At 42.5% G+C, this 26,873-nt stretch overlaps 1 protein-coding gene across 1 annotated transcript in view; it reads left to right on the top strand.

The window, feature by feature from the left end:
• LOC308334309 (low density lipoprotein receptor adapter protein 1) overlaps nt 1–26,873 on the top strand; it is a gene marked incomplete at both ends in the record, with an annotated part of 62,027 nt that overhangs the window by 26,586 nt on the left and 8,568 nt on the right. Inside the window, 6 exons of the mRNA XM_080790996.1 lie at nt 5,807–5,949; nt 13,124–13,236; nt 19,550–19,664; nt 21,437–21,509; nt 22,060–22,143; nt 23,596–23,726. Coding sequence (XP_080647122.1) covers nt 5,807–5,949; nt 13,124–13,236; nt 19,550–19,664; nt 21,437–21,509; nt 22,060–22,143; nt 23,596–23,726 — 659 coding nt within the window. The remainder of the gene's footprint in view (nt 1–5,806; nt 5,950–13,123; nt 13,237–19,549; nt 19,665–21,436; nt 21,510–22,059; nt 22,144–23,595; nt 23,727–26,873) is intronic.

The raw sequence follows: 26,873 nt of genomic DNA, 5'->3' as shown, positions 1-26,873 counted from the left end.
CTTTTTAATTGAGAATAGAGGGTGGTTAAGAATGGTAGAAGTTGTTGCAGTTGTTGTTGAAAGGAAGTACTTGTCTTTTCTGGTTGGTTTCCCCGCTCAAGGCAGCGTCGGAAACCCAGTTCTAGTCCCCCTTCTCTCCGGTCCCAGACCTCCACCATCTTCACTGCATACATGCGATGCGGCCTACATTCCTGTCAAGGTGGTGGCCTAGATTCAACGTTCTGAAGGATGAGTAAAAGTACACATTTTTTTAATACGAGGTGGGTCAGCTGGATTGGAAAAGAGGCGCTGCGGAATGTTTCACTTCCTCATGTTGTGTTTGTAGTCCTTCAGATGGAAGCCTTGTTTTAACCATTTAGACCTGACGTTGAAATGAAATAAAATGTCTTCTCTGAAAAACATGTTTCTATGTCAGTCGTTCTCAAACATATTCATGTCAAGGACCCCACATGTATATGGCCGCCGACCCCCATCTGAAAATATGGACCCTCCCAGTAGCAAAGATTTTAGTTAATAACTCGCTCTGAAAGAATATATATTCAATGATTTCAGGCACATTTTCATGATTTTTCAAAAATAGCAGACCTACAAGCTTGCTATGAGCTTGTAGATCTGCTATTTTTCACTAGCTAAAGCATAACATAATACCAACACCAAAAGGGGTTCCCGCCCAAAATGGGATAAACCAGCTGCCTGTGCCAAGTTGGGGGTGTGTGAGGGCATTTACAGAATGAATGGCCAACTTAATAATAGACATATTATTTTGGGAAAACAGCAAATATTTGTGTTTTTATATTATATTCCAGGGCAAACATGAGACCTGCCTTCGCGAGGACATTGTGACGGTTGTCCTTGGTAGAAAACCTGGAATCGTGTGCATATTTAATAGCAGACCTGCCTAGTGTTACTGTGTACACATCTTTGAGTTCATATTTAATAGCAGACAGACCTGCCTAGTGTTACTGTGTACACATCTTTGAGTTCATATTTAATAGCAGACAGACCTGCCTAGTGTTACTGTGTACACATCTTTGAGTTCATATTTAATAGCAGACAGACCTGCCTAGTGTTACTGTGTACACATCTTTGAGTTCATATTTAATAGCAGACAGACCTGCCTAGTGTTACTGTGTACACATCTTTGAGTTCATATTTAATAGCAGACAGACCTGCCTAGTGTTACTGTGTACACATCTTTGAGTTCATATTTAATAGCAGACAGACCTGCCTAGTGTTACTGTGTACACATCTTTGAGTTCATATTTAATAGCAGACAGACCTGCCTAGTGTTACTGTGTACACATCTTTGAGTTCATATTTAATATCAGACAGACCTGCCTAGTGTTACTGTGTACACATCTTTGAGATCATATTTAATAGCAGACAGACCTGCCTAGTGTTACTGTGTACACATCTTTGAGTTCATATTTAATAGCAGACAGACCTGCCTAGTGTTACTGTGTACACATCTTTGAGTTCATATTTAATAGCAGACAGACCTGCCTAGTGTTACTGTGTACACATCTTTGAGATCATATTTAATAGCAGACAGACCTGCCTAGTGTTACTGTGTACACATCTTTGAGTTCATATTTAATAGCAGACAGACCTGCCTAGTGTTACTGTGTACACATCTTTGAGTTCATATTTAATAGCAGACAGACCTGCCTAGTGTTACTGTGTACACATCTTTGAGTTCATATTTAATAGCAGACAGACCTGCCTAGTGTTACTGTGTACACATCTTTGAGTTCATATTTAATAGCAGACAGACCTGCCTAGTGTTACTGTGTACACATCTTTGAGTTCATATTTAATAGCAGACAGACCTGCCTAGTGTTACTGTGTACACATCTTTGAGTTCATATTTAATAGCAGACAGACCTGCCTAGTGTTACTGTGTACACATCTTTGAGATCGTGTTTGTGTTGGCAATTAATCCGCAGTGTGAGACGTGAGAGAGAGAGAGTATCCACCAGGGTATTATTCTTTTAAATAAATGTGTAAGGGACATAGCTGCATGATGATTGCTGCGTGTTGCATGGCTGAAGGCATAATACTGTACACAGCCTCAGCTGCAACACTTCTTCTGGTCACCTCAACTACTGTGAAATGTTACACTATTTTTGTTTTTAGCTCGGTGGTCTAAAAGTGGTCTTTCTTTATTTATTTTTCTTTCTTTCTTCTCTTCATTTGCCACCTCCCTGGCACCCCTTGGTAGCCCCCATTTCTTCCTGCCTGGCCTAGGAGGGGCATGTGTCGATAAAGATACAGACATTAGTTCTGCCTCTCCCTTGATAATCTTGTTTCATGTTATTTTAAATTGAATCTCTCTGTCCCTCTCTCTCTCGCACGCATGCGCGCACGCACGCATGCGCACGCACGCATGCGCACACACACACACACACACACACACACACACACACACACACACACACACACACACAAACATGTAATAGTATTTGCTCATAAATGCAGCAGCAGCTTCCTGTCTGATATATATTTTCCTCAGTGAAGCTCTGTCTGGTGTTTGATACTGTATATATTACCGTATATATTTTCCTCCAGTGAAGCTCTGTCTGGTGTTTGCCTTTTAAATAAAACAACAACTTCCAATCCAATTAGTTTCACTCTGCGTGTTCCTGTCACTCTTATCAGTCGTCCCTCTCTCTCTGTAGTCCCGGGGTGCACGGAGAGGAGGATTTATTAAATATTAAGCATTGCTCTTTTGGAAGGATAATACACTTGAAAGCCCAAAGCCCCCGAAGCGCTTAAATAATTCATATTCATAGCCTGGCAAAACTATGATATGGACCTTATTAGTCGAGCAGTTATGTGGCTATATTGGCTATAACGTTTTACAGAGTTATTGAGTGGCGCAACCACTCCTATAGACAGATATGTGTGTGGCTGTGTCCCTGGGTCTGTCCCTCGGTGTGTCCCTGGGTCTGTCCCTGCAGGGTCTGTCCCTGGGTGTGTCCCTGGGTCTGTCCCTGTGTCCCTGTGTCCCTGGCTGTGTCCGAGCGCGGAAATAGTGATTATAGCGTTTGTTCACCACCAAGTGTCACTGTTGCACAGCCTAACACACAGACACGCACAGGCCAGGGAGGAGGGCCAGTACAGTACAGTACAGTACAGTACAGTACAGTACAGTACAGTACAGTACAGTACAGTACAGTACAGTACAGCACCACTCACTTCAGACAGGTCTGATTTTAGTGATGTGAAAGGTAACTACAATACAGTAGATGTCTCCCACTACGGTACATCCAACAGGCCTTGAAATGTGTTAAGGATTTTGGAATTGAGCCAAACAAAATGAAGCGAACTTAAGGGAGACGATGTTTTTCGGACCCTTTTACCAAGTGTGTCCGTTGAAAATAATTGCGCATGTTCACGTTATGGGGCAATGACACACGTGAACACTATATGCAGCGCGTTCACGCTTACTGTGATGGCCCAATCCATCCCAGAATGCACTCTGTTCCTACCCGGAAGGAGGAGTAGTGAAATCGCCTCATGCGCTTTAGAGCAACTTAATGCAAGTGGATGGGAGGAGAACTCGGGTGACGTCTCTATTCATATATACTCTAAAGGAGACACAGGTTTTAACGTTCCAATAAAGTGACCAAAAAAAACATGACGATCCCTACAAGTGAATCACTGTAATGCTATTAGAAATAATACTCTTCTTCTGGCCACATATGTTTTAATGTTGCTGCCTCACAGTCTCAGACGCAGTTCTTTTCTCGACGGATCAAACAGAATAATCAAGAAGGAACGATGAAATGAGAACCAATAACCGGTCGCATTAAATCAAACCAAATGCCCCGTCTGCTTTTGAAGCGGATCATTGTGTGGGACTGGAACTCTGTTAACCCATTTTGGACTGAGGTCGATTAAAGAAACATTTTTCTGAAAAACCCTATGTTTCTATGTCAGTGGGTGCTCAACCTTTTTCATGTCAAGGACCCCAAGAATTATCTGTATTTGGTCGCAGACCCCCATCTGAACATATGTTGTTCTAGGGTAGGGACCCCCCCCCAGAAGCCAATATTTTAGTTAAAAACGTTCGCTCTGAAATACAGTATATATTCAAAGATTTGCGGCCCCTTTTTCATGACTTTTCAAAAATAGCAGATCTACAAGCTCGTAGCGCGCCACCGAGTGGCGCGCTACGAGCTTGTAGATCTGCTATTTTTCAATAGCTAAAGTAGAACATAATGCTTAAAACACCAACGGGGGTTCCCGTCCAAAACGGGTTAATAATTCAGTGCGGTGGAAGAGGGGGCATGAGGGACCGGCGTTTGTTCTGCGCCCCAAACATCTGCTTGGGGGGCTTCACTGCGGTGACAGATGTTCATTCATGGCCGACGCTGATAGTCCTGTAGTCTCTTATCTCTCTCTGTCCCTCTGTTGCCCTCGTCCTCCTTCTCCTCGTTTCACCTCTCTGTGCTAATGCCTCTCTTCTCCGCTTGAAACAAAACAATCGATTTGGAGCTACGTTTTGTGTGTTGACATGACATTTATTTATTTCAATCGGTTCTTATATGAGGCGATCTATGATCCCCCCTCCTATGGGGACTATAATACAAATTCAAAAAAGGACACGAACCCTGGCAACAACGCCCCATTTTCAAACCCCAATATTTAATGCGCAATTGCTGATTTATATTGTATAGCTACTTCATAACTGGCTGTTTATTTTTTTCCAATAATGACCACATTTTCCCCTTACATATTGTATGAATGGGATGAAGACATGGTGTGTTACTATTTTATATATATTTTTTAAATCTTTTTTGCTATTGTGACATCATGAACAAGGTGAACCCATGGTGGTGTAGGACTGATTCTCCCCAGTCATGTAGCATCCTGTCCTGATGCTGTTCTGTTCTGTCTCACTTCCATGTGCCTCTGAGGGGTATTTTAAGCTCTCTCTCTGCAGGGCCTCTGTTTTCTCACACTTCTCCATGCAGCCTCACACTGTATCCACCTAAGGGACTGTGTAGTGCTATTAGTAGCTACATGACAGCCTAGATGGCAGTAGGTACTGCAGCTTCCTAAAGTACCGTATAGACAGCTTTTGGGCTCATACTTGCAACCACTTCACTTTGCTTTTGTATTGTGTAGCGCGTTACTTTCTTGTTACATGTTACAGGATCTGCGATTTCCTCAGGTGTGTCATTATGTGAATAATAAGACTTAATGACGTTTTAAATTATGTTAATTTCAGACAAATGAAACGTATAAGAAAATGCTGTGGCACTTAATAGACATTTAGCACAGTGCAACATGTTCATCTCAATTTCCTCGTGTTATGTGAATTCCGTTAACTAAGTGTTTCCCAGAGATGGGGTCTCAAGGGTCATCATGGCCCACTTTCATTTGCGGGCCCATTTTTATGGGTCACAAGTATTTAAAGGAGCATTCAGTGATTTGGGTGATTTGGAAAACCCCCCGGTCCGCCCCGGTAACAAGATGTGCACATGCACGCACTACAGTGGGGGGGGACACACGCAACAGGCCAACAGCACACACACCAAGGCCCGCCCCCGCTCGATCATGATTGGCAGAAGGCCGCTCTCTATCCTGATTGGATGAAGGCTGGGCCACCTAGCCAAAAACGAAACCTACGTTTTTTTTGACCCCAGGGGTTAACTGGGGACAGTATTTGAGCGCTGATTATGAAACTATTTACTATATCTTTCTGTATTTTGAGCGCTGATTATGAAACCTTTTACTATATCTTTCTGTATTTTGAGCGGGCGCTGATTCCAATGTTCTGTCCTCGCTGTCCAATCAGAGCTACCGGAGAACTGGACCGACACCAAGGAGACGCTGCTGGAAGGCATGGCGTTCAACGTGAAGTACCTGGGCATGACTCTGGTGGGACAGCCCAAAGGAGAGGACATGGCCGCCGCTGCCATCCGGAGGATTGTTGCCACGGTGAGTGACAGGTCGCCACAATGACTTAGGTTTAGGTTTATTTATTTAAGATAAAGTACAAAAAATAGACAATAACATATGAAAGAAACAAAAATACAATGCAAGAAAAGGAAGAAGCCAGCTGGCTTATTTGGAATCCTTTCCTGTAGGAAGAGGTCATAGGTTTATAAGATTAAAAGTTCATAAAGAACAGTACAAAAGTCTACAAGTTGGCAAAGGGGGGGCAGCTGTGCAGTAAAGAAATAAAAACACAGACTGCACAAAAAAACAGAAATAAACAATACAACAACAAACACACAAAAGAAAATATAACGCATCAAGGTAAAACATGTAATCTACAGAGAGGAAGAAATAAGATATTTCTTTAGATGTTTTTTTTAATATTGGCAAGGATAATGAGGATTTAAGTGAAATATCTATAGGGAGTTCCATAGATGAGGGCCTCTACATTTGATGAAAGATTGATGTTTGGACGTGCGACAATAGGGTAATTCAAACCCATTTAGACCTGAGATCAGATTCTACTAATGCCTTCTAAATCCTGACAGTTTTCAGAAAAAAACCTGTCCGTCGTTCTCAAAACTATTTCATGTCAAGGACCCCCAAAAATTATATGTAACGGTATGGTCAGCCAAGTCACCATGAATTCCACCATTCCAAATGTTATAATCTGTTACAATATTCCACAACAAGGTACAACCTTGACTACTGTACCTGTATCAGGATTGGACAATAAAAGAGTTATTATGTGGACTAAGATTGAATCTATGAGTCGTAAACTGATTTCCAGAACTCCATTGTGGATTCTGTCAGAGCCATTCTGATGTTTTCCAAGGTAATCGTTCATCTCTGTCCCATCAGGGGATGGTCGTATGATGAGGCAGGATATTGTAAACGGTAGTTTGCTAGTTAAATTAAACGCTTTTTTGTGTATGTCGTCAAGGTCAGGAATCACGATTAATCCAGCATTATCAATTGGTCGCAGGCCTGTAGCAGTCCAGTCACTGACACTGCTCTAAAGCCCTGAGCCTCATGAGGGACCCTCTGACTGCGGTTGTCCACACGGATTCAGAGAACTGTCCACTTCCAAAAGGCTGTGACGTTCTTGACCACACTGTGGGGAACACGTTTGAAAATAGCAGATCTACAAGCCCAGCTCATTTACGAAGAATAAACTAAGATCTCTTTAATGTAGAGCGAAAATGGTAAGGCCAGTCTAGAGCCCTGAGGGACTCTGGTCAACCAAGAATAGGTTCAAGTGGTTGAAGCTGCTATCAAACACATGATTTTATACGCACGCACGCACGCACACACACACACACACACACACACACACACACACACACACACACACACACACACACACACACACACTTCTCTGTTAATCTGTTGGAATGCTGTCTCTGCAGAGAATAGCCTGCTCATACCGAGCCCCCCGCCGCTCCACTTCTCAATTAGATTGTGAATCCAACCTGGTGGGAGGCTTTAGATGAAATTGATTTGATGTGGGGTCGAAAGGAAAGTCGATTGTCTGTCTGTCTCTTCTGAATGGGGTTCTGAATCGCATGGATTCCTTTTTGTGAGCTTCCCAGTTTTTTTTGTACACGTTGTAAAGACGGAGACGAGACCGATTGGGGCCCGCCCTGCAGGGAAACGACTCAATTTAGCATATGGAGGAAAAATGACAGGTTTTCTGTTTGGGCCGCGTGGTGTGATAATATTAACAGGAAGGCAGAAAGCAGCTGGAGTCTTTCCTCTTTGCAGACGAAAGAAGGCTGCCTCTTTTTTGCTTCCTCATTACATTATGATGCTAACATGTCCATCTCTTTTTGATGAATTGAACAAGGTGGACCCTCTTGTAAACAAGTGTAATGCTTTATTGGGTCGTCCACCCAGAGTTAACAGTCTTTGTATTGAGTTGTGCTTGAAATTGTGCTACTGTAATTCTGCAAACTGTTAATAAATATTTCAATCAATCAATCAATCAAAACTCTCACACTGGCCCTCTGCCAGTGAGACATGGAAACCAGAAGAATCTGCCATTACAAAAAATAAAACAAATAATACAAAAACAAATGCCCTCGGCCCTTTGGTCTGGCACTGCTCGGTTGTGACCAAATCAGGGCCCATTATGCAAATATGGGTCTTCCGTCCCTTGGAAATGCCGGTTCCACACAGAGATTCCAGACTAATAATATTACGCAGTGATATTAGTCTGACATACCAGGCTAGTATTCCTGTGCTCCTTGCTCTTCTTAATTCGTTTTTCAGCAATGATTTTCTCCTCCTCCCCAAGTATACTGTAAATTCCAATCAACTCTGTTGACACACTAATAAAGTATTGAATCTATATAGGGGGGAGGGGGTACCCAAACACAATGTGCCCGTGCATTTAGGGTCTCTTTCTCTCTAAATGTTGTTTTCTCTTTCTCATTGTCTGTCACTCTTTGTCTGAAATCGATTGGACACACACGGGGAGGAAAAAGATGGTTTTGTCTGCCGTTTTAATCAAGTGGGGAATGGATGTACACACAGCAAAACCCCAAGTGTCAATTTAACCGAAGGGTGTGTGTGAAATGGACCCGTTGAGGGTTGAAGTGACACTGGGGATTTTGCAGTTCAGGAGGAGGTCAGTGTCACTGTTTCACTGACCGTCAGCCAGACCTCCACTTCTCATTGTGAGACACACAATCACATACAGTACTACGGTTTCTTGTATTTCATCTCTAGTCACATTGACTTGACCAGCTTTGTCTGGAGCAATGCAGAGACTGGGATACAACAGACTAATATAATCTCAATAATAAATGCCGAGACTGGGGTAGCACAGACAAATATATAATCTCAATAAATAAACACCATCGCACAATGTGCTAGACAATTAAAATAGCAAAGAACAACATGGTTACCGTAACAGGAACCTATTACAAGGCAACTAACTGATTGATTGATTTAAATATTTATGAACAGTTTGCAGAATTACAGTACATTTCAAGCACAAACTCAATACAAAGACTGTTAACTGGAATAACGTGTTCCTTCCACGCGCTACGTCCAACCAGGGAAACTCCCCCCTGTCAGGTGTAAAGGAGCAACTTGGACACTCAGGCATGAAGGAAGCATGAGTTCAAGTCCGTTGCTCTCCCCTTGTCCCCCATATATGGGGACTAGGTTGCTCTCCCCTTGTCCCCCATATATGGGGACTAGGTTGGTCTCCCCTTGTCCCCCATATATGGGAACTAGGTTGGTGGAGGGTGTGTAGAGCCCAGGATTACATTAGATGATTGACACAGGGGTGAAAAATGGGTTACAAAATCGTGGGTTCAAAAAAAATATATATATAAAAATAAAAATAAAGACTGTTAACTGTGAGTGGACGACCCAATTAAGCATTACACTTGTTTACAAGAGGGTCCACCATGTTTAATTCATCAAAACATTTAGAGACGTACAAATAGACACTTCCATAATAGTCAAAGAACAGAACAGGAATTCATCATCAACTAAATGATGCGTAGCTTGCGGAGTTAGTTCAGTCAGATAAACGCGAGGGGTTTCATGCCTTACATACATGTATATACTCAAGGGGTTAACGTGCTGCATTACTATGTGGGTGTATTCAGTGTGTGAGAGACCCACATGTCATTACTATGTGGGTGTATTCAGTGTGTGAGAGACCCACATGTCATTACTATGTGGGTGTATTCAGTGTGTGAGAGACCCACATGTCATTACTATGTGGGTGTATTCAGTGTGTGAGAGACCCACATGTCATTACTATGTGGGTGTATTCAGTGTGTGAGAGACCCACATGTCATTACTATGTGGGTGTATTCAGTGTGTGAGAGACCCACACGTCATTACTATGTGGGTGTATTCAGTGTGTGAGAGACCCACATGTCATTACTATGTGGGTGTATTCAGTGTGTGAGAGACCCACATGTCATTACTATGTGGGTGTATTCAGTGTGTGAGAGACCCACATGTCATTACTATGTGGGTGTATTCAGTGTGTGAGAGACCCACATGTCATTACTATGTGGTAGGGCTGTCAGTTCACCTCTATAATCCAATTCGAATTTCATTGCTTAATTATTTGTAATTTTCGAAAATATTCGAATATTTACATTGTTTATTTTAGCTCATATTTAGCCTATAATAATACACGTGGCTGGCATGTCTTGTGAGTTTTGGGAAGTGCATAGTTTTGACAGGTCTGCCTTCTGTGGACAGTGAAATCCTGACCATTAAACACGGACAGAGGCAACGATAAAATCTATCATTCATTGTGAAGCCAGCAACATGTTGATGCAAACAGACGTGTACAGTAGCTGCTCGGCCTGCTCCAAATGATATTAGCATTCGTCTGTGTCTGCCCGTGTAAACGCAGCATCGAGTGTGTTATTAAGGAGGACTCCTTGGCTTCTAACGATATGGACCAGAGTTAAACTAATGTTAGCAACTTAGCTCCCATGCTAACTAGTTGCTACCCTCGTCAGAAACAACACCACAGATCGGGTGGAAGATGCTGATATCACTTTGCTTGTGCCCGTGGATGGGAAATGAGATTTAAAAGGCTATAGAAGCGTGGATGAAAGGCAAGCACAGATGTGCAATAAAGTTGCGTCGTGAGACTGTATTATGATTTTCGTTCTACCGGCGATTTCTGTCTGCGTAGTATACTAGTATCTATGTATGTGTTACAAGGGTTTGTGTGTCTGTGATTAAATGTGCTACAGCCAGTAAGCCCGCCCACCCTGTAGACTGTCTCTGATTGGCTTACCCTGAAATCTGGCCCTACTTTAGCCAATCAATGACCTCTTCTGCGACGTGACCGGCGTGCACCTTTTCACATGCAGTGGAAGCGGCCGGGGAGATTTCACAGCGGTAGATGCGTTACTCAATACATTTAGTGAGCGGATAAAATAACATAAAACAAAAAAAAAATATTAAATAGAATTAATAAATGATAAAAGCTCCATTCGAATGGCAATTTTAGCTTTCGAATATATATATATTTTTTAATATTCGAATTTCTTTCATATTATGAAATTCGTTCTGACAGCCCTACTATGTGGGTGTATTCAGTGTGTGAGAGACCCACATGTCATTACTATGTGGGTGTATTCAGTGTGTGAGAGACCCACATGTCATTACTATGTGGGTGTATTCAGTGTGTGAGAGACCCACATGTCATTACTATGTGGGTGTATTCAGTGTGTGAGAGACCCACACGTCATTACTATGTGGGTGTATTCAGTGTGTGAGAGACCCACATGTCATTACTATGTGGGTGTATTCAGTGTGTGAGAGACCCACATGTCATTACTATGTGGGTGTATTCAGTGTGTGAGAGACCCACATGTCATTACTATGTGGGTGTATTCAGTGTGTGAGAGACCCACATGTCATTACTATGTGGGTGTATTCAGTGTGTGAGAGACCCACATGTCATTACTATGTGGGTGTATTCAGTGTGTGAGAGACCCACATGTCATTACTATGTGGGTGTATTCAGTGTGTGAGAGACCCACATGTCATTACTATGTGGGTGTATTCAGTGTGTGAGAGACCCACACGTCATTACTATGTGGGTGTATTCAGTGTGTGAGAGACCCACATGTCATTACTATGTGGGTGTATTCAGTGTGTGAGAGACCCACATGTCATTACTATGTGGGTGTATTCAGTGTGTGAGAGACCCACATGTCATTACTATGTGGGTGTATTCAGTGTGTGAGAGACCCACATGTCATTACTATGTGGGTGTATTCAGTGTGTGAGAGACCCACATGTCATTACTATGTGGGTGTATTCAGTGTGTGAGAGACCCACATGTCATTCCGCTGATGTGTGGCAGTCAGCTGACCAATTGTATGCACACTTGTATTCTCATTCTATAATAAATATTGGTTAAATCTATTCGTGAGTTATCTGACTATCTGAAATAACTTTATGGAGGACCTGAAGTTAACAATGATTTCACATTCAAATCGGTATGAGCCGTCTGCCCCGCTCTTTATTAAATACTCGCTATTACCCATCGACAAAGTAAACGTTTTCCAGACCTGTTTATTTATGTTTAAATTAAAAAAAATCCATACAAGACCGTCCGTCTTCTTTTCACAATTTCTTCCGTGTTACTTCGGACATTCACTCCTACCCCACAAGGCAAAGAGATCATTTTGAATTACCCTATTGTCGCACGTCCAAATATCAATCTTTCATCAAATTTAGAGGCCCTCATCTATGGAACTCCCTAGATGCCTCACTTAAATCCTCATTATCCTTACCAATATTCAAAAAACATCTTAAGAAATATCTTATTTTTTCGTCTCTGTAGATTTCATGTTTTACCTTGATGTGTTATATTTTCTTTTGTGTATTTGTTGTTGTATTGTTTATTTCTGTTTTCTGTGCAGTCTGTGTTTTTATTTTCTTTACTGCACAGCTGCCCCCCTTTGACAACTTGTAGATTTATGTTCTGTTCTTAATGAACTTTTAATCTTTTAAACCAATAACCACTTCCTTTAGGAAAGGATTCCATATAAGCCCATAGGCTTCTTCCTTTCCTTGCATTATATTTTTGTTTCTTTTATTGTTATTGTCATTTATTTGTATTATATGCTAAATAAACAAACCTAAACCAAACCTAAACAATGAAGCTAATGGACTTAACACTTACTAGATAACCCGTTCCACATTAGTGTAGGTTGATCAAGAACGACTTGCTCAAATGTACTGTACTAGTTTTTTGTTTATAGGTCATTTCCTGAATAGAAATCGTTCAAACAATTACTAGCCTTTTCATTAGAAACCACTGAATTAATTTATGTATTCAGTTTTTACAGTGATGCTCTCAAATGTCAATGCCATATTTCATATGGCATATTTCATATGTCATACCTGACGAAGACCCACAGTGGTGGTACAAATAAATGATTTTCCTGGGAGCTACAAATCAGTGTGCGGACATACCTTTCTTCTTCAATGCCATATTTGAAAACATGAAGGGGTCACTCCGTAATGTGTGCACTGTGCAGTTATAATCTGGCTGTGCAGTGATTTATTAAAATACAAAAACAAAGCAGCCTGCCAAACAAGTCTCCATATATCTGGATGTTCAGGGACGGTCCTACAGTGTCTCACTGTGTGTCTCATTTCGTGTCAACAGGCCAGAGCCGGTGCCAAGAAGTTCCGTAAGGTCACGCTGACCGTCTCACCCAAAGGAATCCTCCTCACAGACACGGAGACCGCAGACATCGTAGAGAACGTCTCCATATACAGGTACAGTAAGATATTCAGTTAACATGTATAGCCCGTATGAAACTATCCAATGGATGCTGAATTCATATCCAATTTGAATCACAAACAATATATGCAATGCACGCACGCACACACACGCACTGACTAATACTAAAAACTAGTGGGGTGGATGCACTCTTGTGCTGCCCTCAAATGGAAAGCCTGGTTTGTTATATCCAAAAGCATACTGACTGACATTATGCAATACTATACTGTGACATTGTAAGGGTACCTGAAATGTGACCTTGCATGCATGCATCAGCATGAAATCTGAATGATGAGTGATGTCCTCATTTGCAGTTGATTCGGGTCATACAAGTATATTACAAGTATGCCGTATATTGACAATACTGGCTTAATAAATAGAGATCCTATTGTCATAGAGATAGCATTCCCTAATTACCCTAATTGATATGTTCATAAAGAACATCATTATTAAGGCATTCTGAGCATTGATAACCTAATACGTGTTGATGACATAGATCAAATTATTATCATCCAAATGACTCAATCTTTTGATCAAGTCTAAAAAGAAATCCAAGTCAAAAGAATTGTCTTGAAGGGAGAGGGGTGCAGTTTTCACCTATTTCCACATGCCTACTTACTAGTACTATCTAGGTCAATGTGTGTGTCGTCCGTCCAACGCCTGCACTCCCCTGCGTGATTTAATACACCAAGCAATTCTCAGCTCTTAACACAGTAAAATCCATAGTGATCATTTAGCTCCGGGAGTGTATACAAATGGACACTATACGTTGAAACAAAGAACACTATGGGTTTTACTGTGTAAAATAGCTGTGTTGGTGTGTGTAGTCGAGCTGTTGTAAGCCTCACGCTTGATCAATTCACTCAGAATCCCAGTAACGAGACGTTTCAGCGAGACTGTCCATTATCGGCTGTGTGTACACTATGGAGCGCTTGCCCTTTAGCAGAAGGATTGCGAGGATTCTACCACTTTTTTTTTGCGATTGTATTTGGCAGGCTTTCTTTCCTCTCCATAGGAGCCGTTATAGATTGGGTCTCATGCCACTGAGGATTACACCGTCAATATTATATTGTCTGGACGGTGTTTACAGCACAGACTCTCTGGGAGGAAGGCTTTGTGTATTCTGTGTGTTTCTGTGTGTTGATGTGCATATAAGCGTGTGTGTGTGGCTCCACTCGCCTTCTGATCCATCTTATCAGCTGCACCAGACCACAGGCCAGGGGAATCATCCTTGTGTTTGATCTCTCTCTCTTCTCTCTCTCTCTCTCTCTCTCTCTCTCTCTCTCTCTCTCTCTCTCTCTCTCTCTCTCTCTCTTTCTCTCTCCTCTCTGATCTTTTCTTCTTTATCACCCCTCCACTCCTTCTTCCTGTCTAGGACAGCGCTCTGTTCTGTTCCTTTGACCGTGACCGAGGCCTTGATTGCAGGAGTAACCACTACTATTGCACGCTCTCATGCCCATCCTGGACGGTTTTTAGAATAACAATGCGAGGCCAAGGTCAAAGCTTTGCAACTGGGGATAGACTCACTGTCTGTAACCTGCAGACATCAGATGGGCAGTAGCTTAGCTACTTTCAGAATGATGTAGCTTTCATCACTAACATTACATTGTCAAGGGCACATCAACATAAGATACGACACACACACACACACACACACACACACACACACACACACACACACACACACACACTGTACATACACCAGTGGTTCCCAAAGTGGGGGAACCCGAGCTAAATGATTGTTAATGATTGATGGGAACCAAATAGAACCCTTATGGGTCTGTAACTCAGAGAGTGTACGTACTCAGAGTTCAAATTAACAGTGATTTTACAATATAAATTGGGTTCCCCGGGATAGAAATGCCATTAAATGGGGGCCTGTATAGCCTAATGCAGGTCAAACCGTAGGGGCCCTTGAAATGAAAATGTTTGAAATCATCACTGCTAGAGCCGTAAAACATCTTCTCCAATTGGCATATCTTTTGAAATTAAGCATTACACTTGTTTACAACAGGGTCCACCGTGTTCAATTCATCAAGACATTTAGAGACGTACAAATAGACACTTCTATATAGTTAAAGAACAGAACAGGAATTCATCATAAAGGTTCCACAAGGGTCCATTTGGTTCCTAACTATCATTTATCTGCATGGGGACCCCCTGGAACTGCCTCAAGGACCCCTGGGGGTCCCCGGACCCCACTTTGGGGGAACCACTGATGTAGGGCATCTCTTCCAACTTATTTCTGCCTGTTTCACTTATGCAATTAATATGCTCCAAATTCACACATTGACTCCCATTACAGAAGAGAGAGAGAGGGGAAAACACAGCACTGGGTGTCCCGTCCCGGGCTTCTCTATCCCATTCTGACCTGAGATCAGATTCATACGAGGTTTCCACTGGACACACACACACACTGGTCTGATTAACCCATTCTGACCTGAGATCAGATTCTAAAAAATGTCAGTCGTTCTTCGATTTTTCAAAAAATAGCAGACCTACAAGCTCGTAGCGCGCCACTCGGTGGCGCGCTATGAGCTTGTAGATCTGCTATTTTTAAATAGCTAAAGCATAACATGATGCTAACACCAAAATGGGTTCCCGTTCAGAATGGGCTATATGGGTCACGCATCATCAATGATGCAAGCCGCCAAAATGTAGCAAAATGAGAGAAAGACACGGCTGGCTAGTTATTTCATGGTTTGTTTGCGGAAGCAGCATGACCCTCCCCCCTCCTCCCTCCCCTTTGAAGTGTGTTATTAAAAAAAAAGTCTTGTTGATTCGCTTACAGTTCACAAAGTTACCGACTGCAGTTCTCCTATAGACACATACATAATTCATTATTCCTGCTCGCCATATCCTGCTGTGAATTTAAAATGCAACCCTACACCAACTGTAACAATAATAGACAATTCAAAACTTTGGGTCACGGCGGCACAGTTGGTAGTGCTGTCGCCTCACAGCTAGAAGGTCCTGGGTTCGATTCCCGCTGGGGACGCTGTGGGCACTGGGGGGGGGGCGTGGTGGGCACTGTTCTTTAGCACAGTGCTGAGAATAAGGTAAAGTGTCAACCCTCCCTGGGACTAGCATGCAAGGACACAAACTCCTACTTCCAGTCAAATCCATGACACGTCTAGTTGAGGGAAACGGAACCTTAATCAGCATTATTATTATCGGTCAATGCTAATACAGTAGCTCACCTGTAAGAAAAGGAAAACAAAGTCATCATCTCAGTGTTCTTCGGTCCAGTGGACACGAGCAAGCTGTCAGGGGAAAGTAAACAGCCTGGCATGCTTGGTCTGCATTGTTTAAAAAAGTGGCAGCCTGTCAGTGGATTTGCAGACAAATTGATTTTGTGAAGCCAGATATGAGATCCAGTCTGGATCTAATAATAATGTGTTGCTGCAGTGAAATACTAGGCATGGGAAAGATATATATATTCCCCCCCCCGTCCATTGCAGAAACACAAATAGTTTAAATATTTGGCAGAGGCAAGAAAGCCACAAGTACAGTAGATACAAAATATAGAAAATAGTAAAAAAGGCTCCTGGATCAATCAGGGATATTAAGACATCTATTGAAAAAAAGTACACAAGTTAAAATCACACCCATGTGAAGTATAAGTGGTGCAACTCCGTGTGGATTCCGGCGAGCCGCCCCACGTCCGAAACGGTTGAGAAATGACAGAGTTACCGTGTGGGGGTCCCTCTACTGTACACTGTACTGTACTGTACTGTACTGGCACACCTAAAATCACCATATATACAGTTAATATGTGTGTGTTGATTGATTGAAATATTTATTAACAGTTTGCAGAATTACAGTACATTTCAAGCACAAACTCAATACTCAACTTTGAGTGGACGACCCAATTAAGCATTACACTTGTTTACAACAGGGTCCACCGTGTTCAATTCATCAAAACATTTAGAGACGTACAAATAGACACTTCTAATCTTCTATATAGTTAAAGAACAGAACAGGAATTCATCATAAAGGAAGCAAAAAGGGAAAAGAAACATAAAGTGTTGCGCACAGGTGGTGAAAAACAACCATGCTGTTTTCGTGCTCAGACATTATACCCAGGCAGCCAGCCAGCTACCCACACACACACACACACACACACACACACACACACACACACACACACACACACACACACACACACAGTCACTTAAGGAAGTGGATTGCACCACTTAAAAAGGAGAAGAATCTTTATTAAAACCAAACAAACATGTTTCGATCTATACCAGTCTGCATCAGGGCTGATATTTGGTTGCAATAATATTGTGGTGTGCGTGTGCGTGTGTGTGTGTGTGTGTGTTTGTGTGTGTGTGTGTGTGCGCACTGTGCAGTTGTATAACTGTTTTCTTTCTTGTACTTTCACCTCTCATTCCCCAGTGTCCCCATCGTCACACTGCACTCTCTGCACTCTCATAATTGCAGTTGGTGAACGATGGAACAGTGAATTGATGCTAGCTGAATGTATTAACTAACCCATTCTGAACGGGAACCCATTTTGGTGTTAGCATCATGTTATGCTTTAGCTATTGAAAAATAGCAGATCTACAAGCTCATAGCGAAGAACGACTGACATTTTTAGAATCTGATCTCAGGTCAGAATTGGTTCATCAGACCAGTGTGTGTCCAGTGGAAACCTCGTGTGAATCTGATCTCAGGTCAGAATGTTTTAAATAGAAAATGCCTCCAGTCGGCTGTAACCCTGAAGCATCTCTCACTGCTGTTCATTTATTACTGCTCCGATCTGTCATCCCCATCTGTGCGACCGGATTTGCATAATATTCATAACCTCTCCTCTCATACCATGCTGTGATTGGTTTTCTTATGCATATATGCAACAGGTTTGGGCACATCATGCATAGGAACAAAGTTACACAACCTTTAATAAAAGACAAAGTCCAGCCACCTTGATGGAAGAGGTTGTTGGGGCACAAAGTGAGAGCCAAAATAACCATGTGAATCTTACTTATTTACCGCAGTATGTATCCTGTGTGTCTCATGCGCGTATCATTGCAAATGCAGTATAATTGTAGCTACTGTACATTGATTGTGGCTCAGGAGGTATAGAGCAGGTCGTCCAATGATCCATGGGTCGGCGGTTCGAATCCCGGCTCCTCCTCCTCCTGTCTACAGTACATGTTGGAAGTGTCCTTGGGCAAGACGCTGAACCCCAAATTGCTCCCGATGTGCTGGTTGGTGCCTTGCAGGTCTTTTCTGTGTAGAGTTGAGTTGAGACACGTTCGTTTCCTCACACCTGACGGTTAGAGAGAGGGTGTTGTAAGTAAAGTAGAGTTGTCCTGAATCTCCCGATACTAATTTCATCAGAACGAGTACAAGTACTTAATTTTTTAGTACTCGCCGATACTGAGTACCGATACGAGTACTTATTTTCCCCCCTTTTTTCCCCTCATAGATGCAGATAGATGGGTCTCCGATCCAGCTGCAGTGTTGTGGTCAGACTTGCTCTCGTTGCGTTCGTTCGGCCTATACCCTATAGTGTCAATTGGATGTTTTGGTACTCGGGTCAAAGTATCGTGGGCGGTTCTTGAGTACCGAGTTCGAGTACTTGAGGGTGGTATATCGGCCCGCCGATACCAGTATCTGTATCGGTATATCGTGAACAACTCTAAAGTAAAGTTACCTTTACCCTCTCTCTGTAAATAAATGCATTTAAAATGCATTCAATTAAATTTTCAATTCAAAGGGCATTATTGGCATGAGAAAACATACGTTTACATTGCCATATAATAGCAGAAAGAACAATACAACAATACAGCAATACAATCAAAACAAAAATGATGTACATTTGAAGTTCAGAATCTTCAATAGATCAAATTCTATGTACCAAGATCACTCAATGCAGGTATGGTTCAGGAATATACACAATGATTAGTCTTTAGGGTGGTTGTGTTCCATTTGATATCCTTCTCCTATCACAGCAACTCACAAATCTTGCTGCTGTGTTTGCACATTGTTGTACTTCGCCCAGCAGATATGGAAGTTTTTTGTCATTGGTCATGTTTTCAAAATCTCTGTGTGTGTTTGTAATCTGTGGGAAGTATGTGTCTCTGATGTCTTGGTACAATGGACAGATGGTTAGGAAGTGTAGCTCGGTTTCCACTTCATTTTGTGTGCAGTGGGTGCATAGTCTGTCTTCTCTCGGGATACAGGTCTGCCTATGACGGCCTTTCTCGATTGCGAGACTGTGCTCACTGAGTCTGTACCTAGTTAAGATTTTTCTTTGTTTTGGGTCGGTCACGGTGCATTCAATAAACTCTTCTCTTCCAGAATCTCCTACTGCACAGCGGACAAAACTCAGGACAAGGTGTTTGCGTACGTTTCTCAGAGCCAGTTCAACGAAACACTGGAGTGCCATGCGTTCCTCTGCCAGAAGAAGAAGATTGTAAGTTTGATTGTTTTATTAATTGAATTAAGTATGCGGAATGGGTACATTTCAAACGATGTAAACAAAAAACTGTTACTAGTGTGGACGACACCACGATAAAGCATTACACTTGTTTACAACCGTTAGAGCCCCTCTAAGATGAGATGTGACATCTCAAGGGGCTTATCCTTTCAATAAAGGTATATACCCATTCTGGGCGGGAACCCCTATTGGTATCTTACCCCCTCAGGCCGGGAACCCATATTTGGGTTCTGTACAGTACTGTATGTACAGTATTCAAAAATGTAAATTTTTTGATGCTGCTATATAAATATTTGAAGTTTTTCAGAAACCTTAGGTCAGGATTTAGAGGCGTTTTTAGAATCGGCCTTAGGCCTAAATGGGATAATAATAACAGGGTCCTCCTGGTTCAATTCATCAGAACATTTAGAGACGTACAAATATACACTTCTATATATATATATATATATATATATATATATATTTAAAAAAAAACAGGAAATCATCATATAAAGGAAGTAAAAAGGGAAAAAACATATACAGTAAGGGGGGGGAAGGGGTGGAGGGGGGGGGGGGGGTCTTAGACTTTACGGGGGCCAGTTTGTAATTGCAGCCGTCCGTAGGAGCCCTTTGAGAGCCCTTTGAGAGCCCTTTGAGAGCGGGTTCGAAGGAGTCAAGGCAACCTCGACACCTTTCTGTTGCAATTATTTTCTTGAGTCTGGTACATTTTAGTCAGAGGGTGGTGTGTGGCGCCACCTTGTGGTAACAGTGATTCCTTCAACTTTAACCCATTTTGGGTGGGAACCCCTTTTGGTGTTAGCCATTATGTTATGCTTTAGTTATTGAAAAATAGCAGATCTACAAGCTCGTAGCGCGCCACCGAGTGGCGCGCTACGAGCTTGTAGGTCTGCTATTTTAGAAAAATCGAAGAACAGCTGACATAGAAACATAGCCTTTTCAGAAAACAGTCAGGATGTAGAAGACATTTTTAGAATCTGATCTCGGGTCAGAATGGGTTAAGGGATAGATTAATGTGAGATATACAGTAAGGGCGGCATTGGATCAAGGGGTAGAGTGGCCGGTAGAGCGGCCGGAGTTCGATCCCTGTGGGCTCCCCCAGAGTTAGTGTCGAAGTGTCCTTGAGCAAGACACTGAACCCCTGATTGCTCCTGATGTGCAGGCCTTGCATGGTTTCCTCTGCCGTTGGTGGTGTATGAATCAGTGTTGATTTTGTCGACTAAAACTACAGTACCTTTTTCCACTGACAAACTAAATGAAAACTAAGCTATGGTGACTAAAACTAAGACTAAATATTATTGGAAATTTCGTCAACAAATAAAAACTAGACTAAAATGTTAGGAAGGCACTAGTGGACAAGAGATCCAGTATAAGTCATTTTAACAATTGGTTGCATGCTGAAAATAACCGATCTACAAGCTCACAATGTGTCTCATCAAGGCCCGCCAAAATACATTTTGTTCGACTAAATCAACTGTAGATTTAGTCGACTAAAATCTTATATTTAGTCGACTAAAACTAGACCAACACAAGTACAGGGTTAAAAAGAACACTGGCATGAACTATGAATGTGTGGGTGAATCTAATGCACAATCACCCACTTTGAGAAAGCCTGCTGTAGATGACATTTTCAAAGTATGTTTGAGATGAAAAAAAAGCATTTGCATTACTGTATGTTGCTTTTTGTCAGACTCCATCCATTATTATTGTTGCTCATTTCTTTTCATTTCCCCTTTGCTTTGACTCCGTAGGCCCAGGCTGTGACGTTAACAGTCGCTCAGGCCTTTAAAGTAGCCCTGGACCTGTGGGAGGTCGCTCAGGAAGGTACGTCTGTCTGTCTGTCGCACTTGGTTGACAATGGTTGTGCAAGCTTTTCTTTTTTTGGGGGGGGTGGGGGGGCCATAGTTTAGTGGGTACAGGATGAGATGCAGTGAGTCTCACCAGCTTCTCCTGGTGGTGCCTAAATCAAGGCTGAAGCTCAGAGGGAACCGGGCTTTTGCAGTGGCAGCTCCCAAGCTCTGGAATGAGCTGCCTCTGCACATAAGACAAGCCCCCCACTCTTCAGGTGTTTAAATCACGCCTCAAGAAATATTTTTATTCTTTGGCTTTTCCAAGCATAGCATGAGCTTTTGATGTTGAAAGTGACACTGTGTACTGTATGTTGTTTGTTTTTAAATGAAGTTGTGATTTTTACTCTTACACAGTGTTTCTTTCACTCTTACACAGTGTTTCTTTCTACTTAAAATGATGATCAAATATACATAGGTGTCTGTGGCCCAGTCTGTTTGACATTCAGTAATCAGAACATTGTCTCTCCTCTCTCTCTCTCTCTCTCTCTCTCTCTCTCTCTCTCTCTCTCTCTCTCTACCCCCAGACAAAGGTAAAAAGAGGACATGCTGTAATTGTCCAGCCAGTGAAGGACAGATGGAGACCTCGGATACACACTGTGTATCACCAGGTAGAGTTTGTTCTTAACACAATCCATGCCAGTACATTACAATAGAAATGCAGACCAGGTTCTAGCGTGTAAAAAAATAATTTACAAAAAAATATTTCTTTAAGACGCAAAATGATGTCCTAGCACAGGGGGGTTATAGTGCTTAAAACGTAACCTGGCGTTCCTTGGCTTGGATTGGGTTCAAGTAAATTGATTCTTAAAGTAATCAACCCTCCCCTAATCCCACGAGACAAAACCTGATGAGATACATGTGATATCTGTCAGTCACGTTATGAGCTGGAATTACCTTTTAATTTTGTTTTGTGCTCATCTATGACTCTATTTTATAGATGATTAGCCCTGAAGCCTCTTTCACACACATTTATAAAGTTGGCCTTTCATCTGACTCTGTGCCCAAAATAACATGGTTGTTTTTATGCTACTACTGTCAGCTAGAGCCTAAAATAACATGTTTGTTATATTCTACTACTGTCAGCTAGAGCCTAAAATAACATGTTTGTTATATTCTACTACTGTCAGCTAGAGCCTAAAATAACATGTTTGTTATATTCTACTACTGTCAGCTAGAGCCTAAAATAACATGTTTGTTATATTCTACTACTGTCAGCTACAGTACATACTCATTATCGGCCACTAAGGCCTGACCTTGTCTGCAAAATTGGAGATAATATCCTCTATTCACTGAAGGATTCGTTGTTATTTGAGAAACGTACCTTCTTTAAATTTCCTCCCAACTAAAAGTCATGTCATTCTTCTCCCCGAGAACAGAGGAAGAAAACTGACATGAAAGAGTCAGCCCGTTGAGAGAAGAGCCTGATTTAAATTCAGCCTCGCACAGGAGGAGCAAAATGCCACAGGCTTGAGTTGACGTCTCTCTTAATGTGCTGGAGACGTACTGACTCAAACAAAGACCTTTTGCTCTCTGCTCCACCATTGCTCACATACAGTACTGCTATCCTTGCCTTTATGTGTTTTTGTTTTTATCTGTCGTGGTCCGTCCGTCTACCCCTGTGGCTCGCCTCGCTTGTGATTTCCTGGTTATATATGAATGAATGAATGAATGACCTTTATTTATATAGCACCCTTCTCAGCACGAGTGCACAGGGTGCTTTACAATAATACAAAAATAAAACAACTATAACAACAGCAGGCAGCCATTATCACAGAATAAACAGTGAAAAATTAGCATCAAAAAGGACAATAAGAACACACAGATAAAAACACAAACAGTAGAAAATCAAGTGATTATAGGTGACCAAAAGCCTGTCTGAACATGAACGTTTTCAATTGTTTTTTAAAAGAGGCCTCAGAAAGGACATATGCTGCATATCCTCTGTTTCCTCCTCATCCTCTTGTGTTCCTGACATCCATGTCCGTCTCTCTCTTGTCTCTGTTTCCTCCTCATCCTCTTGTGTTCCTGACATCCATCCATGTCCGCTTCTTGCCTCTCAGACTCAGAGAAACAAAAGCCAACTGAAGTGACGGAGAAGCTGCCCAGGCGGCCGTTCTTCTCCGCCTCGCTCAGCTCCCTCTCACCTCGGAGCAACCCCACACGGAGACGACCCATCAAGCTGGACTCCTGGGTAGGAGTTACTATACTCTCCTTGGTCTCTCTCTCTCTCTCTCTCTCTCTCTCTCTCTCTCTCTCTCCTGGGTAGGAGTTACTATACTCTCCTTGGTCTCTCTCTCTCTCTCTCTCTCTCTCTCTCTCTCTCTCTCTCTCTCTCTCTCTCTCCTGGGTAGGAGTTACTATACTCTCCTTGGTCTCTCTCTCTCTCTCTCTCTCTCTCTCTCTCTCCTGGGTAGGAGTTACTATACTCTCCTTGGTCTCTCTCTCTCTCTCTCTCTCTCTCTCTCTCTCTCTCCTGGGTAGGAGTTACTATACTCTCCTTGGTCTCTCTCTCTCTCTCTCTCTCTCTCTCTCTCTCTCCTGGGTAGGAGTTACTATACTCTCCTTGGTCTCTCTCTCTCTCTCTCTCTCTCTCTCTCTCTCTCTCCTGGGTAGGAGTTACTATACTCTCCTTGGTCTCTCTCTCTCTCTCTCTCTCTCTCTCTCTCTCTCTCTCTCTCTCCTGGGTAGGACACTATACTCTCCTTGGTCTCTCTCTCTCTCTCTCTCTCTCTCTCTCCTGGGTAGGACACTATACTCTCCTTGGTCTCTTCATGTGCACAAGGAAAGGAAAGGTACTATGTTTACCCAGGGTAACTGGACTAAGGAAAGGAAAGGTACTATGTTTACCCAGGGTAACTGGACTAAGGAAAGGAAAGGTACTATGTTTACCCAGGGTAACTGGACTAAGGAAAGGAAAGGTACTATGTTTACCCAGGGTAACTGGACTAAGGAAAGGAAAGGTACCATGTTTACCCAGGGTAACTGGACTAAGGAAAGGAAAGGTACTATGTTTACCCAGGGTAACTGGACTAAGGAAAGGAAAGGTACCATGTTTACCCAGGGTAACTGGACCAAGGAAAGGAAAGGTACTATGTTTACCCAGGGTAACTGGACTAAGCTCAATAACTTGTTTACAGCCAGGCCCTGCTCAATTCATAGAACATTTCATGGTAGAGGAGGTTCAATGCCTTGCTCAAGGGCACGTCAACGGTGGTAATTTTTAACGTGCCGGTCCGTGTATACGAACTATAGCGACGATACGAACTAGCGATATCAAGACCGCTCCGAAAAACCGTTCGGCCTCCGCTGCCCACTAAAGGAATGAATTAGTAAATAATTGGTTCATGTTTCCATGGGTTTTGTCCCCTCCATATACTGTAGCCTGGTATTTAACCCATTTAGGCCTGGCGTCAAAAAGAAAAAAAAAACATTGCTCTGAAAGAACATATATTCAAAGATTTGTGCCGCATTTTTACGATTTTCTTCAAAAATAGCAGACCTACAAGCTCGTAGCGCGCCACTCGGTGGCGTGATATGAGCTTGTAGATCTGCAAAACTAGAGGTAGCGTAAACAATGATCTGGTGCCGCCCACTTACAACACAGTTATGGGTAAATTAACCTTCCGCAGCACTGCTATTCAGGTGTGGAATGACATGCCCCCTTCCCTTAAAGGAGAAATCCATACTAAAAGGCTTTATTACCTTTATTTGTAGTTGTTACGTCCCCACCAAAGAGGTCCAGGTGTTATTTTATGCAAAAGCGCATTATTGGCTATTTCCCCTACCATAAGCCCTCAATGAATTGCATTGAATTGAATGGGGCTATGGGGTGTTGTGCTAATTTGCTTATTTCCATCGCTCAAAAATATAGTTTTTTTTGTGTATATATATATCCTCTCTTCATAATGTAAATAGTATCCCAAGCGACACACTTTACTACTTATTTTGATGGAAATAAGCGAATTAGCACAAAAACCCAACGCCCCACTGAGGGCTTATATGTGGGGAAATAGCCAATAATGCACTTTTGCACAAAATAACACCTGGACCTCTTTGGTGGGGACGTAACGACTACAAATAAAAGGTAAGAAAGCCTTTTAGTATGGAATTCTCCTTTAAAACAAGCAAATCACTGGCCTCCTTTAAAACAGGACTACATGTTCACCTGTCAGCAGGTCAGAGGGAGAGGAGGTGTTAGGGCCGATTCATACTCCTATTTTACCGCTGTTTCGGCGCTGTAGTGCCGAAATGATTTCGGCTCGTCAGACATTTTAGCGGGCACCGAAGACCGACTTTAGGACGGTACCCCCCCCCCCCCCCCCCCCCCCCCCGAACCTCAAATTACGTCAAATTGTAGGCTCTACAGCGCCGAACCAACTTTTATTCGGCTCTAAAATAGGAGTATGAATCGGCCCTTAGATTGTTGTTCATGACTATTATGTGTGTGTGAGAGTGCATGGGACCAGAATGGAAACAAGACCGGTCTTTCTTCGTAAATCCTTTTGGTCGACCAAAATGCCTGACCTGTACCTTGTGCTGTTTGCGTTTTATTTTTTTGTCTAATGAAATATTCATCCAATCAATCAATCAATCAATCCTTGCATAATCATAATCACCTCACCTGGCTCCTGGCATAAAGTGCTGACATGAGTGCATTATTAACCCATTTAGACCTGAGGACGATTCTACAAAATAATGCCTTTTAAATCACGACATTTTTCTGAAAAAAACCTATGTTTCTATGTCAGTGGTTCTCAAATATGTTGTTCCAGGGACCTCCCCACCCAGAAGCAAAGATTCATAGCGCGGCACTCGGTGCCGCACTATGAGCTTGTAGATCTGCTATTTTTCAATAGTTAAAGTATATTAAATGCTTAAAACACCAAAAGGGGTTCCCGCCCCCCAAAATTTGTTAAAGCGGTCGGTTGCGGTATGGGCTTGTGTCTGGGTTTGTCTCCCAGCATGGCCCAATATGGCAGCAGGCAATGTGGAAGATTGACAACTAATTGGGCTACAGCATATAGTGGTGACAGTCGATTTCATGAGCTCCCCCAGCCGAAGGCAGGGCAATAACTTTGATGTGTGCGTGCGTGCGTGCGTGCGTGCGTGCGTGCGTGCGTGCGTGCGTGCGTGCGTGCGTGCGTGTGTGTGCGTGCGTGCGTGCGTGTTTGTTTGTGTGTTGTGAGAGATAATTCAACTGCATATGCATCCAACCTCCGCCAACGTTATACATTTTGGGGTTGCTGCAATCCCACATATCGTTCACAATTTCACATCAACGTCACATGCTGCCTCCTACCAGGTACTTTGGCCTAATGTAAAAGCACAGAAGCAGTGA

The sequence above is a fragment of the Protomyctophum bolini genome (genome assembly GCF_963924005.1).
Source record: "Protomyctophum bolini genome assembly, chromosome: 19".
NCBI classification, from domain to species: Eukaryota; Metazoa; Chordata; class Actinopteri; order Myctophiformes; family Myctophidae; genus Protomyctophum; species Protomyctophum bolini.
The sequence above is the reverse complement of the archived record's forward strand: the minus strand, read 5'-3'. Positions and strand labels throughout refer to the sequence as shown.